We start from the raw sequence: 13,804 nt of genomic DNA on the forward strand, positions 1-13,804 counted from the left end.
AAATGCATCATAAATGAACTTCACTTCACTTTAAATATAAATGTATGCTGAGCATCCTTGAGAATAGTAAAGTTCCTTCACTTTAAAACTGACGAATCACTTACCTAACCATACTATGAAACTATGAGAAAAATAAAAATATTTAATTGTTTTATTGACGCTGAAATGAAACATTTAATTGGCAAAATGTTTTTCTTAATAATATTTTTTCATTACCTAGGTCTTATCTTAAAGTTTCTAGACAATGCAGATACGGTCTTCTATACCTGTGGCCGTGTGAAGAAAATTGTACATCCAACGATTGGATATCATCTGCCTTGAATTATTTGGAAATTTCTAATTATTAAGATTATAAATAATGTGATATTTATTAAACGATCGAAATGAAAGACGCACACTCATTTCTAATAATAGCTTAATTTTTGTAGGTTTACGCCCCCAGATCATTTGTTACTTTGATAACATTTTATCAAACAAATGACCCAGAGATTTGATTTCATCAATATACAATTCTAAACAATGTCGCGACAACAAAGGAAACTATATTCCTAATGATTTCAACCACATTTCAACATTATCTAAATTAATTGAAAACCAGGATAAATAGACATTCATGTATTTTTTTATTACAATTATTTAGAGACCTACCGATCAAAAATCCTCTGCATACAACTTAATAACTAGAGCACATATGAAAAATTAAAAAATAAATACACAATTTATGTAGATTGTGTAGGTAATCTATGTTTGTTACAGGCATTTTTACGGATCGCGATCTGTAATTTGCGATCCTTATATAATGTGAATCTGTAAGGACATATTTTAGCATTAATTTCTCTTGTTATAAAGGGCCTTTTTTTCAATATTTTGTAGTTTGTGCAACACAATCACAATTTATCGCACTTTCCTCGCAGTAATCTCTTTCTAAAGGGAGTATACCTACGTAGGCAGGTGTATCAATTTCCCGATTCATAAAAATTTCAATGCCGTCAAGACAAAGATAAATCCTATGTTATGATGAAGTTTGCTCCAACTACATCGTGACAGAAAATTTAATACTTTCTTTTACGGCTATGATATAATATAAGATCCCTGTAATTGCCAAACATTTATAAAGTGAACCTTGATGTAATTTCATGGTGCAATAATAATTTTATACTTTTATTCAGGTGTATAGAGGAAAAATAACAAGCTTACCCGTTTTCGCCTCTTTCTTCCGGGGTATGTATTTAATTGTTGTGGCGGTGGCGGTATATGGTAGAAATATGGAGGTGTGAACGGGTCCATTGTATTTATGGGGGTACCCCTTGGCGCCAACGATCGTATAGTGCCATACAAATTGCGATTACGTCCCTGACTTCCATACATGTTCAACATTGCACTGTTAACACTTGTACTTGCCACGCAATTTAAAAAGTTTCACACGAAAGCGCGCGAAAAATTGTTCACTGCACAGATTATAGCCACACGCGATTCCACAGATTAAAGAAGTAGACGTTATTTTTTTTAATAAAAATAAGCTACGAGGTTGGGATTGCAAACGAGGTTACTAAATGATAAATATTTTCGTAATATTTAAATCTTTAGCACCCCGTTATTGATAATGTTTAGGCGTGCGGGTGTACAGATGTGCGTCCAGTTTATGCGTGTTAGAGCAGACATTGTCCACGTTACATGTAATTATCATAGTTTATCTGCTTTTTCCAATAAGGTACATGGAGCGAGACGTATCGGCATTGCTATGTATTTGAAAATGAGAGAAAAACATGCACACGCACGGGTAAATACGCGCAGACACACTTGGATAGTTTTAAAAAGTTTGTCATTGGTTCATTTAACACATGAGTTGATTTAAAGTCTATATTAGGTACTTAAACATGTGTTAGGTAATTAATCATGGTTCAATTGGCATATTATCTCGATTGATTAACTTTACTGTTAATATTACAGCAAGCTTTTTTTTAGACAAACACATTGATATGGTTAGTGAACAATGAATTGAAATAATTGATACGTATATCATTTAATAAGAACAGACTCCTATGTGCTCCTATTACTTTAATCTGGTTAATTGAATTAATTGAATAAATTATAAAATGGAATACTTAAATACCTGTACATTTAAATACATTTCTTGTGGCCAGATATTGTGATATTTAATACATACATGTAATCTTATATTATATAAAAATGAATCGCAAAATGTGTTGGTAAGCGCATAACTCGAGAACGGCTGAACCGATTTCGATAATTCTTTTTTTATTATTTTCCTTGAAGTACGAAAATACATAAGTCTATCTACATAAGTGTAGAGAAAACGTAAACATGTACCACGGGCGAAGCCGGGGCGGACCACTAGTAGTAAATAATTGTGGGTACTTTATAGGATATCCTGACCTAAGGATATAATAATGTTATCGTAATGAATATAAAATAACTTGTTGGTATTTCGCAATGTTACCTACATTAAATTACTTAAAAAATTGACAATTTTTATATGCAAAATAAATTAATAAAATGGACAAAAATAAATGGGTAGATAAATATATCCATAAATAAGATAATAACATAATATTATGGTATTTTTTATAATAAAAGGATAATATTTAAAAATCAGCATCAGCTTAGAATATATTGTTTATCAATAAAAAATTTAAAACGTAATGTATTTCAAAATAGCAAACGTACGAAATTTCTAAACTCAACAACAGTGCCATCTGTTAAATATTTTTGAATACAGCCTTGATTTGAGATGTCTATGGTAACACGAAGTTCATCCATCGCCCGCTAGATGGCAGTAAAACAGCCACATAGTTTAATGACAAAATAACGTCCCATCGCAGATGTCAGTCAACAAAACAATCAAAATGGCTATCTGAAGATGATAAAATATTTAAAATGTAATAATAATTAGCACGACAGAACATCTAGTCGTGCTTAAATTGAGAAAATGGCCACAGGTAACATAGCAAGGGCGTTCATAGCGTTCCTTTTCAACAGTGCATCATGTGCGTCCATGAGCGGGAAAGATCACGGTTTTGGGTCGAATTTCGTTTGGGCGGGATCCCTAACTTCTGGTTTACAAATAGCAGCACAGCATAAGAAACCAGTAATGGTAATAATCCACAAGTCTTGGTGTACAGCGTGTAAAAATCTAAAGCCGAAGTTCGCTAGCTCAGTTGAGATCCAGGATTTGAGCAAACACCTCGTGATGGTTAATTTGGTTGATGATGAAGAGCCAACCAGTAATGCTTTTCAGCCTGATGGAAATTATATACCCCGGTAATTAATTGATATTTTTAAACTTATAGGTATGTGTTAGGAAATCTCATAGGCCACTACGGGAGGTAACAATAAAATAATAATTATTCGCAACTCGATTTATTTACCGAGAGATATTTTGTATGCTGATTAGACGCTAAATTATAATATTTACTTACAATAGAAACAAGAGTCAACAGAAAAAGTGTTTATTATAATATGTAGGTAACTATTATGTTTTCTATCCCTTTGTTACGGTCTAATTCTTGCTATGTTTTGTGCACGAGAAATAAGTTTATTCAAGAATAGACAAAACAAATAGCAAACTCCTTAATTCTAGTATAGCCTTTGTTCTAGATTATGTTAATATTATTTGCATGCATTGAAAGCACTTACTCGTCAGCGTTTGTTTACGACAGTTGCAATTGTTACTAATCTTAAAAAATAATCCCTCAAATCCTATTACCTACTATCCTACTTATAACTGCGAAAGTAAAGTAAATGCGAAAGTAGTTAAATTTAGAGATGTTTTTAACCACTCCAGTGCGATAGACTAGTGTTGGTCTTTAGAGATTATAGTTATTATATTCTTAAGATTATAAATTTATTCACTAAAACTTTAATATAAATTAACATAATTTTGGTTATTTAGAATAATTAATAATGTATGATGCTTGTTAAAATTTTTAATAAACTTTTCAATAGGCAGCGTGGCATATCTTACATAAACTGGAAACAGTGCATAGATTGTAGAACTACTCAGGTTTATGCAGGTCCAAGACTTGACTGCGGTAGAAGAAAGACGTTTCGATTTATTTTATCCAGATTGCTACTTCAGAATTTCAATTTAACTGTTTCAATATAATTTAGGAATACTAGCAGCAATTAAGATGTCACGAACATGTACCTTTTAACCCTATTTTGCGTGCGATTTAAAATATTTTTAAAAGGACAACGGATTTTGATGTTGATTTTTTAATAGATAAAGTGATTCAAGAGGAAGGTTTACGTATTTACTAGGTTTTAGACAAGCCTCGTATATAAATAAATAATGTCCACAGGATACTCTTCATGTCGCCAAAGGGCTCAGTGGACCGTGACATATACAATGAGGATGGGAGCAGCCAGCACAAATACTTCTACAGCCGGCCGGAACAAATAGCCAAGTCCATGAGAAAGGTTATCGACAAGTACAAAAATTGAACAGATTTATGTACGTATGGAATTGTGAATATAGTAATTGTTGTATGTTACTTTGAAGCTATAGGATCATATGAAGTGTTTTTGTTTAAAGCTTCATTAGATACATTAAATACTTACCTAACTTCGGAAACAAAACTCTTTTCGAAAGAAATTTGAAAGTCTGGATCATTAAAATCCACGGTTAGATTGATGTCTATATTTTCATCTAAAATTTTACACATAATATAGTAATATGTACTAACAAGTTTAATGTTTGTTTTCAGAGTCGACATGTAACCCGTTGGACATTGTAAATTGATGAGTTTGATCTTCAATAAATCAATTTTCACATTCTCTGTCTCTTTCTGTTCTTATGTCTCGTATACTTGAGATTTTTCTTCGAAATATAATAACATATTTTAGGGTAGGTACTATTCTGAAGTATCGAATATAGATTACTAATGTCATCGATACATACCTACGACCAAGAAGCTTATATCTAGAGGTAATACACTGGAGATTTTTTTTTTTTTTCCACATAATCATCCCACATCCCTTTCACACCAACTTGCCAAGTTAGGTGTGAAAGGGAAGGTAAGGTAAGAACATTTTTCAATTTGACCTAATACGATTTGGGGGGGGGGGGAATCATGTCCCCTGTGAAAAAGACGTGTGGCACTCGGGGACTGCCGCGGTAAAGCTATTGCATGCTATGCCTTCAAGCCACACCTCCGAGCCCGTCGGAGTGGGGAGCGTGAGGTTTTTTCGTTACGGAATTTCTCGATTAGATCCCCGCGCTCAAGGCCCGCGATAGAAGCAATGCAATAGCTTAAAAATAACAAAACACTACTCACATCCTCAACCACGGGCTCCACATACATCTCCATGGTGTTGTTGAGCGGCGGCAGCGCCACCGGGGACGCGGCAGCGGAGGACCGGCGAGATATGCTGTTGCAGGAACATTGCGATACCGAGCGGCGGGAGCGGGGAGATTCTCTGTGGACAATTTAGATTTTAGAGATGGAATGTTTGTGATCAGTTTTACAAGGATATGGGTGGGTGTAGTTTACCTGTCTTGACAAATCTCAATGCATAAAAATGGAATCCCTATATACTTTAGCTTTAGCTGGATAACTTTTGATACGGGGTCTACGCGTGGTCGCGCTGTGTAGTCTGACTTTGATACGGATTCAGGATATGCATATGTAACTCCCGTGTCACGATGGTGAAATTTAGGATTCACAAAAATTTCGAGTTTTATGTTGTCTGAGGACGTTGTGTTGTCTGCTATAAGATGTCTCTTTAACCATGATGCTTCATAGTTAACATAGCTCAAGAAAACAAAACGCATAATTGAAAACGAAGTTGTAACTTATATCATGTATTACTGTAATCGCAGATATAGGTTGTAATAAATTATGTTTTTTAGCACCGATATGCGATGCCCGGAGCCCAGCTAATACAGTTACCAAATTTGACACAAGACACAACTTTAAAACCATGCATATTTTATTTATGACAGAGTTAGATGAGTTGAGACTTAATTGAGCTTAAATAATAAATACAGCGCTGGCTACACGTGTAATAAGTTTTTCCCTACAAAATATCATTTCAATGACATGTTTGATTGATGGTAAAGTCAACGTGAACACGTAATTAAATCTATTTTATAGCATCATATAATATTTTGTATTGTTATTATTATTTACAAACAAAGAAAGATAACTATAAACACCTAATTGATAACTGATAGCGTACAAGATATTGAATAAAATTGGTACAAATAACTATAATATGTAGATTCAAGATACTTTTCACACTATTAGGGCACTTCAAGTGTAGAATAGTGTGCAAAGGATAAGTATTAAGTGTAGAATAATGCCTTCTTTAATAATACTTGTATACGTAGTATATTATTATTAGTCTGTGATAATACGAATACTCCAAATGTTGTGAGTTGTGACGTTAAGGACAAAAACAGTTCAAAATTCAAATCTTCCTATGTTTCCCGTTATACTCATACCTTTTGTTTCTCCGACACACGTGGCGGCTCGATCTATCGCACCTGCATCTCACGGGCACGAAGTACCCGAGCTGCGGCAGCGGGGCTGGCTCCGTGGAATCGCTGGAGTCACTCCACTCCGGCTGGCTGAACGGATCGATATCCAGAGCAGACGGCATTGCGGATTCAAAAAATTCTCATTCCACTGTTTTTTTTTTTTTGGAACTTTACCGCCGTTTTTAAGTTTCATAAGTTCGTTCGGATTTTGAATGGTATTCTTTTCAGCGTGTTTTTAAATGCACTCTTTTCAAAGTTCGAATGTTTACGGTTCGAATCACGTTCGAATTTTAATTTTCGTTTTTCACATTTTTTTTATCACTTTTTTAGAAAATAGTAGCCGGCTAACACGTCCAAATATTATCTAAATTACCACTGCATTAATCTGGTTCATGCGTAGACTAAACTGTAATTCGGGTGCGTGCAAACAATTAGATTCAGCGACGTTTTTGATAAGATAGCGGGGAGTGCTATTTAGTTCGTTGATATGTCTTTAACTTTTTACTAATTTAGTCCACCGTATTACTTCTAATACTAAGAAAGATAAAGATTAAAGATTTCTGCTTTCGCAATCACAATGTGCTCAAAATATACCTACCATGAAACTGCTTTACTGCTGCCTTATAATATTGTATACATTGTATATAATTTATTTTAGATCACGATTTTAATAAGATTGAATTTTATTAAGATTGAAATAACCAGTCTATAATCTATAATGCCATCAAATCAAAACCATTTTGACGATCCTCACAACTTTCACACGTTATCCCTACAGACAATTTAGCTTCGTTTCTGTCCTTACATCTCTCGTCTATCCCGACAAAACGTGACGGCACGCACATTCCTCACTTTTTTCTCAACATGACTCACAAAGCCGGCGTTCAAGAATTTTTTTTTTATCTAGTATTTTTATTCTGTGGTTCAAGTAATTGCACATTGATCTGTGGAACGAAACACCCTGTATTCTTTACGGTGTGAGATAAATATTTAATTTGAAAAGTTGCTAAAAGCGCGCACGGCGGTGGAATACAGGAGCGCGCGGTCTAATGATATGCGTTAGCACAGTATTACCATTATTTCCTACAGTAAGGAATCGCCTTTGATGTCGCGCGATGCCGCCGCCAGCGTAGGTAATTACGCTGCCACACGAAAATACGCTAGGGTTGCAACAAATGGGAAATAAAACAATTGTGATTATTAATATTATGATGAAATCTTTATTCATATGTACATTCAAAATAATTGCGAGTATTAAATCTGATGTAATTATTTGTTCATAAATATATAATTACAGATATTGCACTGCTAAATATTATTTACGTGGACACTTTATTTTTGGATGTTCTTAATTGTATATTATAACATTTAACTAAGTAATGCATTCGCATTGGGATGTACAATCTGATTAGAAAATAATGAGGACAACATATACATAGCTTTGATTTTAATTCAACAGATACAATTAATACAATCTTTCTGAAATATTGTTTCCTTCTGGGATTTCAATGTAGATTTACATCCGTAAACCGAACAGTTTGTGCGCGCCATAATAGAATATGTAAGTACCTATGTATAATAAAATTATTACACAAAAAATACGACTGCGTCATCCTTTCGCGCTAGGTAAAGCAAACTAAGCGTGTTTGCTTTACGCGGCCCGCGTCGCCCGACCCCCGCCAGTTCCCCTCCGTTTCTCTGCACAAGTACATTCGTCGCACTACTGTAGGAAATAATGGTAATACTGTGGCGTTAGTATACGTTTTATTCGCACTTTTAAACAACCATTTATGTTTTTAATTTTAATCGTGTAATAATAAAGGATAACGTACCTATACCTATACGAATATCATAATATAGAGAAATGATTAATTTATTTATAATGGACAACCTCCTACTAAAACATTCCAACTAAAAATTTGGGCAATTGGAATAAAATCTAACGTTATTCAGAATGTTACGTTATTCATGTTGTTAAGGATATTCTTTTCTTTTTAATTTCTGTTAACAGCGGGCAATGCAACGGCACGTATGACGTAACGACGTGTCAAGTTTTATAATAGGATTTTAAATAAATTTAAAAAAAAATGTGTGCGTTCTCTAAAAACCACACAGTTAATACTATAGGACAAGGTTACGCCGTACGAGTATACATGTAAAGAAACCTTATAATGCTTGTTCTACTTCTCATTGAATATATTCAGTTTTATTTGTATTCAAACACTACAGCTATTTAGAATAAGTGACACATCGTCTGAACTATCCTATCTTCGCTTATTTCTTTGTTTCGATGTGTTTGAATTAGATCATGGAAGAAATATGTTTTGTTAAAATAGTATGGAATTTGTCAAATAGTCTGGAGGTTCTAAATTTGTTTATTTAACACACTTTTGCTTTGTTCTTGAGACTTTTATTCCAGGTTTGATTTTTATGGGACTTTTGGTAAGACATATTATACAATTAAAACGTAAGGGCTCACAACGATACTATGTATTTTCCTCGTCAGTTTTTGGTACTTGTATTATGCTTACCTAATGAAAACCATATGCTTACCATAAAAAATCGTACTTATTAAATTAATTATGCATATTTTTTAATTTTGACTTACCATTAGAATTAATTATTATTTTGTGATGTTTTTAATCCTTGTTTCATCGATGTAGAATGATTTCCTAGTAGTAGGTAATTAATACAGACCTTAGACCCCACGCATGAGCCTGGTCCACCCACACTATACCTTTTAGTGTGAAAGTGTAGGCGGAATATTTGTTTTACAATACTTGACGCTTCTGTTGATGTTCGTATTCATTTGCCCCTTTTTTTAGGGTTCCGTACCGCATTCTATTATTGAGACTTCGTTGTCTGTCTGTCTGTCTCCAGGCTGTATCTCATAAACCGTGGTAGCTAGAAAGCCGAAATTTTCACAAATGAAGTATTTCAATATATAATTATATAATTTTTAACAAAAAATATATACCTACATACATAGTACGGAACCCGCATCGTACGAAAGTCCAACTCGCACTTGGCCGGTTTTATTTTGAAATGATTCAAGTTTAAAGCATGTTAAAGTGCTGTTTCCAGGTACCTAGTGCATTTTTTATTAAAAATTGTTGTTTTACAAGAATTAAATGGCCAATGTGCATACGAATAACAAATATTGTTGTTAGTTAAGAAGTCTAGCATACTTTAATTTTTTTAACAGAACACACCTAGTTACATAAATATATTCGGTTTACAATAAATAATTTTGACCTCTTCGAGATTATCCAAAACACCAAAAATATAACATCTACTTATAAAATTTATCCATATATGTATACGTTTTCACTCATTAAAAAGAGTAAATTTTCAGCACACGATTAAACCTTTTAAAGTTTGTTTAAAACAAGTTTATGATGTTTACGAATTCACTTTATGAGGTTACTGTTCCAGGTTTCACGATGTATTTAACGTTTAACAGTTTATCAATAAAATAACACTTACGTACGATTTATAATCTGTGCTAATAAATTAACTATCTCGATCATTTTTAGGCTAAGCGTAGTTTACTATATGTGACATGTCGGAAAACGATATTATTAAAGACTAGCGGTCCGCCCCGGCTTCGCCCGTGGTACATGTTTACGTTTTCTCTACATAAGAACCATCCTCGTACTTCAAGGAATATAATAAAAAAAGAATTATCGAAATCGGTTCAGCCGTTCTCGAGTTATGCGCTTACCAACACATTTTGCGATTCATTTTTATATATAAGAAGATTACTAATAATAGTTAGGTACTTACATAAGTTCTACTAAATTGTAAGCGTATCTTAGCGTGATGATTGTTGTATACTTAGTTTGTATATGTGTGCGTGGCTGCGTCCGCGCCTGTGTTCAAGTTATAAATTAAAGCAGTGCGAATCGAGCCGTTAAGTGTTTCACTTGTTCCCTACTACGTATCTAACAGTGGCGACGATATACCCACGCGACGTTACGAATTACCTAATAAGAATAGCAGCGTAAAATGTCGAGTACGAACGTGCAATACGGAATTCTAAATAGTTTTGACCACAACACACAAACGTGGAAAACTTATAAAGGTCGTATTAAGCAATATTTCATTGCAAATGAGATCTCCGACCGTTCTGATACGGGGGGCAAGAAGAGGAAGGCGATATTGCTCAGCGCACTCACTGAAGAAACCTACAAATTAGCAACAGAAGTGGTCTTACCGAAGGATATCGACGATGTGCCATACGATGAGTTATTGGCTTTGTTGGACACGCATTTCACGCCCAAAAGTGTTGGGTTTGGTGACCGTCATAACTTTTATTCGGCCGTGCAAATGACGGGTGAATCTTATTCGCAATGGGCCGCTAGATTACGTGGCTTGACAGCAAGGTGTGGCTTTCTCAACGTGGAAGAGGCGTTGCGTGACAAGTTTATAATGGGCATGCAACCGGGACGCGAAAAGGAGGAGTTGTACACGAAGGATCCGTCTGACCTTACTCTGGCCAAGGTCGTGGAGCTGGCGGAGAACCTGAGCCGCGCGCGCTCCGCAGTGGCGGCGGCGCGCGAGGCACCCTCGGCGGCTACCGTAGTCGATGAGTTTTACAAAATTTCGAGTGAAAAAAAGAAAGTGAAGTGCAGTGTGTGTGGGTTTACAAATCATAAATCGTCGGACTGTAGGTTTGCTAATTATGTATGTAGGAAATGCCATGTGAAGGGTCATTTACGTAAAATGTGCACCAAAGTCAATTATGTAATGTCGGATGGTGGTGATAAGGGTGAGGATAACGTGGATGATGACGGTAAGCTTTTTTATATACGCTCGTTCAGGGGGCGACCTATGGTAGAAACTGTATTAATTAGGAATGTTCCATTTAAATTTCAAATAGACAGCGGGTCTACTGTATCTGTGATATCGGAACACTTTTATAAAATCAATTTTAAAGACGTGCCCTTATCTAGTACGAACAAGCAGCTAATAACCTATAATGGTATGAAAATTATTTGTTTAGGTACGTTTAGTTTACCATTATGCTATGCAAATCAAAAGCACGTTATAACTTTATATGTCGTGCGCGATGGGGGACCTCCGCTGTTGGGTAGGGATTTTATTTCAAATTTTAAATTGCAATTAGTCCCTGTAAATTATTGCGAAGATTCCGAATTACTAGTAAAAAAATTACAACAACAGTATGCTGAACTATTTTCAGATAAACTTGGTACATTTAATAAATATAAGGTTAAGTTAGTATTAAAAGATAATGTAAAACCAATTTTTTGTAAGGCGCGCCCGGTGGCGTTTGCATTGCGTGAAAAAGTAAACAGAGAAATTGATAGGTTGTTGGAATTAGGTATTTTAGAGTCTGTTGAATATTCCGATTACGCTTCACCTATCGTACCGGTGCTTAAACGTGATGGTTCTGTGCGTTTGTGTGCCGATTACTCTGGAACTATTAACAAACAATTAGTGGTCGAGAAATATCCGCTTCCAACCACTAGTGAATTATTTTCACGCATTCATGGGGGTCAACAGTTTAGTAAGCTAGATCTTTCGATGGCCTACAATCAATTTTTATTAGAAGATGATTCAAAAAACGTCACTACCATCAATACTAACCGCGGATTATTTCGTTTTACACGCCTAGTATTTGGATTAGCTAGCGCGCCGTCTATTTTTCAGCGCGCAATGGAAGTGGTGCTGTCGGGAATCGATGGAGTATTGTGTCTATTGGATGACATACTTATAACAGGAAAGGACAAGGAGGAACATATGGTAAGGTTGAACGCCGTCCTGAAACGTCTACAGGACGCCGGCCTATCCTTGCAGAAAGAAAAATGTAATTTTTTTCAAAACGAAGTGCGCTATTTAGGTTACATAATTTCTAAGGACGGATTAAGGAAAGAGCCAGAGAAAGTCAGGGCAATGTTAGAAGCTCCGATTCCAAAAAATGTAAATGAATTGCAGTCGTTTTTAGGGTTAATAAATTATTATAGGAATTTTGTTCCGAATGCATCTACCGTGTTAACTCCGCTGTACGATTTGTTAAAAAAAAATTGTAAATGGGAATGGGGAGAAGTCCAGGACGAAGCCTTTAACAATATTAAAAGTTTAATGACATCTGAGCAAGTTTTAGCACATTTCGACCCGACCGCACAATTAATTTTGACTGTAGACGCGTCGCCCACTGGGCTCGGCGCGATTCTTTCTCAGCTAGAATCGTCGGGAATCGAAAGGCCTATTTCTTTCGTGTCACGTACTTTAAATTCCGCGGAGAAGCACTACGCTCAGATACAAAAGGAAGCAACCGCTATTGTTTACGGAGTTCGTCGTTTCCATCAATATCTATACGGTAGAACAGTACCATTTATTTTACGTACAGACCATAAACCCTTAATTACAATTTTTGGCCCGCATAAAGGTATACCTGAATTATCGGCGAATAGACTGCAACGGTACGCATTATTCCTAAGTAGTTATAATTATAAAATAGAATACATTCGGAGCGCTGATAACAGCGCGGATTATCTCTCACGGGCGAGCGTGCAACGCGAAGCGCACGAGTGCGCGTGTACCGAACAGTGTAGGTGTTGTGATTGCGAGGTGGCGTACGATCGGGCAACATATGTTTGTTTTGTCGTCGAGGGAAGTATGCCGGTTACCTTAAACAAGTTGCGATCGGAAACTAAACGTGATGAGGTTTTAGCTCGAGTGATTTTTTATATTTTAAATGGATGGCCTCCGAAAGTAGCCGATATACAGTTAAAACCGTTTTATTTATGTAGGAATCAGCTGTCATACGAAAACGGTTGCGTTATGAGGGGTCATAAAGTTGTTTTACCAGTAAGCTTGCATTCGACAATTTTAAATGAATTACATATTTCTCATTTGGGAATAGTTAAAACCAAAGCTGAGGCCCGTTCTAGATTTTGGTTTCCCGGTATTGACCGAGCTATTGAGTCAATGATAGGTTCATGCGAAGTGTGTATACAATTACGTCCCTCACCCCCCCGCGCTCCGGTCGTCGCTTGGGAGTACCCGTCGCATCCGTTTGAAAGAATACACATAGATTTTTTATGGTGGCAGTACACATTGGGCCAACGTGTTGGGCCAACGGGTTGGGCCAACGTGTAGAGAGCTACTTGGCGGTATGTTGGCTTCATTAGCCTAGTTGGCGCCAATATTGGCAGGCCAACCGAATGTTGTCGGTTTTTTGTGCACACATCAAAGGATCTTGGCGCGCTCCACAAACAGCGTTCACACGTTGGTGTCTTGTTCAGTTTGTTGTTACTCGTCAGCGGAGACAGTATC

The 13,804-nt window shown here is 35.9% G+C and overlaps 2 protein-coding genes and 1 long non-coding RNA gene across 6 annotated transcripts in view; 2 read left to right on the forward strand and 1 right to left on the reverse strand.

The window, feature by feature from the left end:
* The window catches only part of LOC149479341 (uncharacterized), a 381,306-nt gene that overhangs the window by 89,245 nt on the left and 278,257 nt on the right, over nucleotides 1-13,804 (forward strand). The gene's annotated exons all lie outside the window — the stretch shown is intronic.
* Nucleotides 1-13,804, reverse strand: part of pyd (zonula occludens-like protein polychaetoid) — a 100,610-nt gene that overhangs the window by 56,707 nt on the left and 30,099 nt on the right. For 3 of the 4 annotated variants that reach the window (XR_016317206.1, XM_089707907.1, XM_089707906.1), the window contains exon 3: nucleotides 5,298-5,439. Coding sequence is in view for 3 of the 4 variants with exons in the window: in XM_089707907.1 (XP_089564033.1) it covers nucleotides 5,298-5,439 (142 nt within the window). In the remaining variant the exon portion in view is untranslated. Of the gene's footprint in view, nucleotides 1-1,197; nucleotides 1,749-5,297; nucleotides 5,440-13,804 lie in introns of those variants that run through there. The other variant, XM_089707908.1, reaches the window with a different exon arrangement.
* Nucleotides 2,820-4,795, forward strand: LOC149479349 (thioredoxin domain-containing protein 12-like). Its single transcript, XM_089707972.1, has 3 exons — nucleotides 2,820-3,282; nucleotides 4,323-4,474; nucleotides 4,728-4,795. Exons 1-2 carry the CDS (start codon nucleotides 2,951-2,953, stop codon nucleotides 4,462-4,464), a joined length of 474 nt encoding a protein of 157 aa, XP_089564098.1. The 5' UTR covers nucleotides 2,820-2,950; the 3' UTR covers nucleotides 4,465-4,474; nucleotides 4,728-4,795.

Source organism: Colias philodice, chromosome 20 (genome assembly GCF_061535455.1).
Source record: "Colias philodice isolate Cphi_HAF_F1 chromosome 20, ilColPhil1 Martin Lab GWU primary, whole genome shotgun sequence".
NCBI classification, from domain to species: Eukaryota; Metazoa; Arthropoda; class Insecta; order Lepidoptera; family Pieridae; genus Colias; species Colias philodice.

Excerpts from the sequence above, each read along its gene's own strand:
- LOC149479349 (XM_089707972.1), top strand. The coding sequence starts at position 2,951 with ATGGCCACAGGTAACATAGCAAGGGCGTTCATAGCGTTCCTTTTCAAC. Across the intron at positions 3,283-4,322 it reads GATGGAAATTATATACCCCG|GATACTCTTCATGTCGCCAA; the intron begins GTAATTAATTGA and ends TAATGTCCACAG.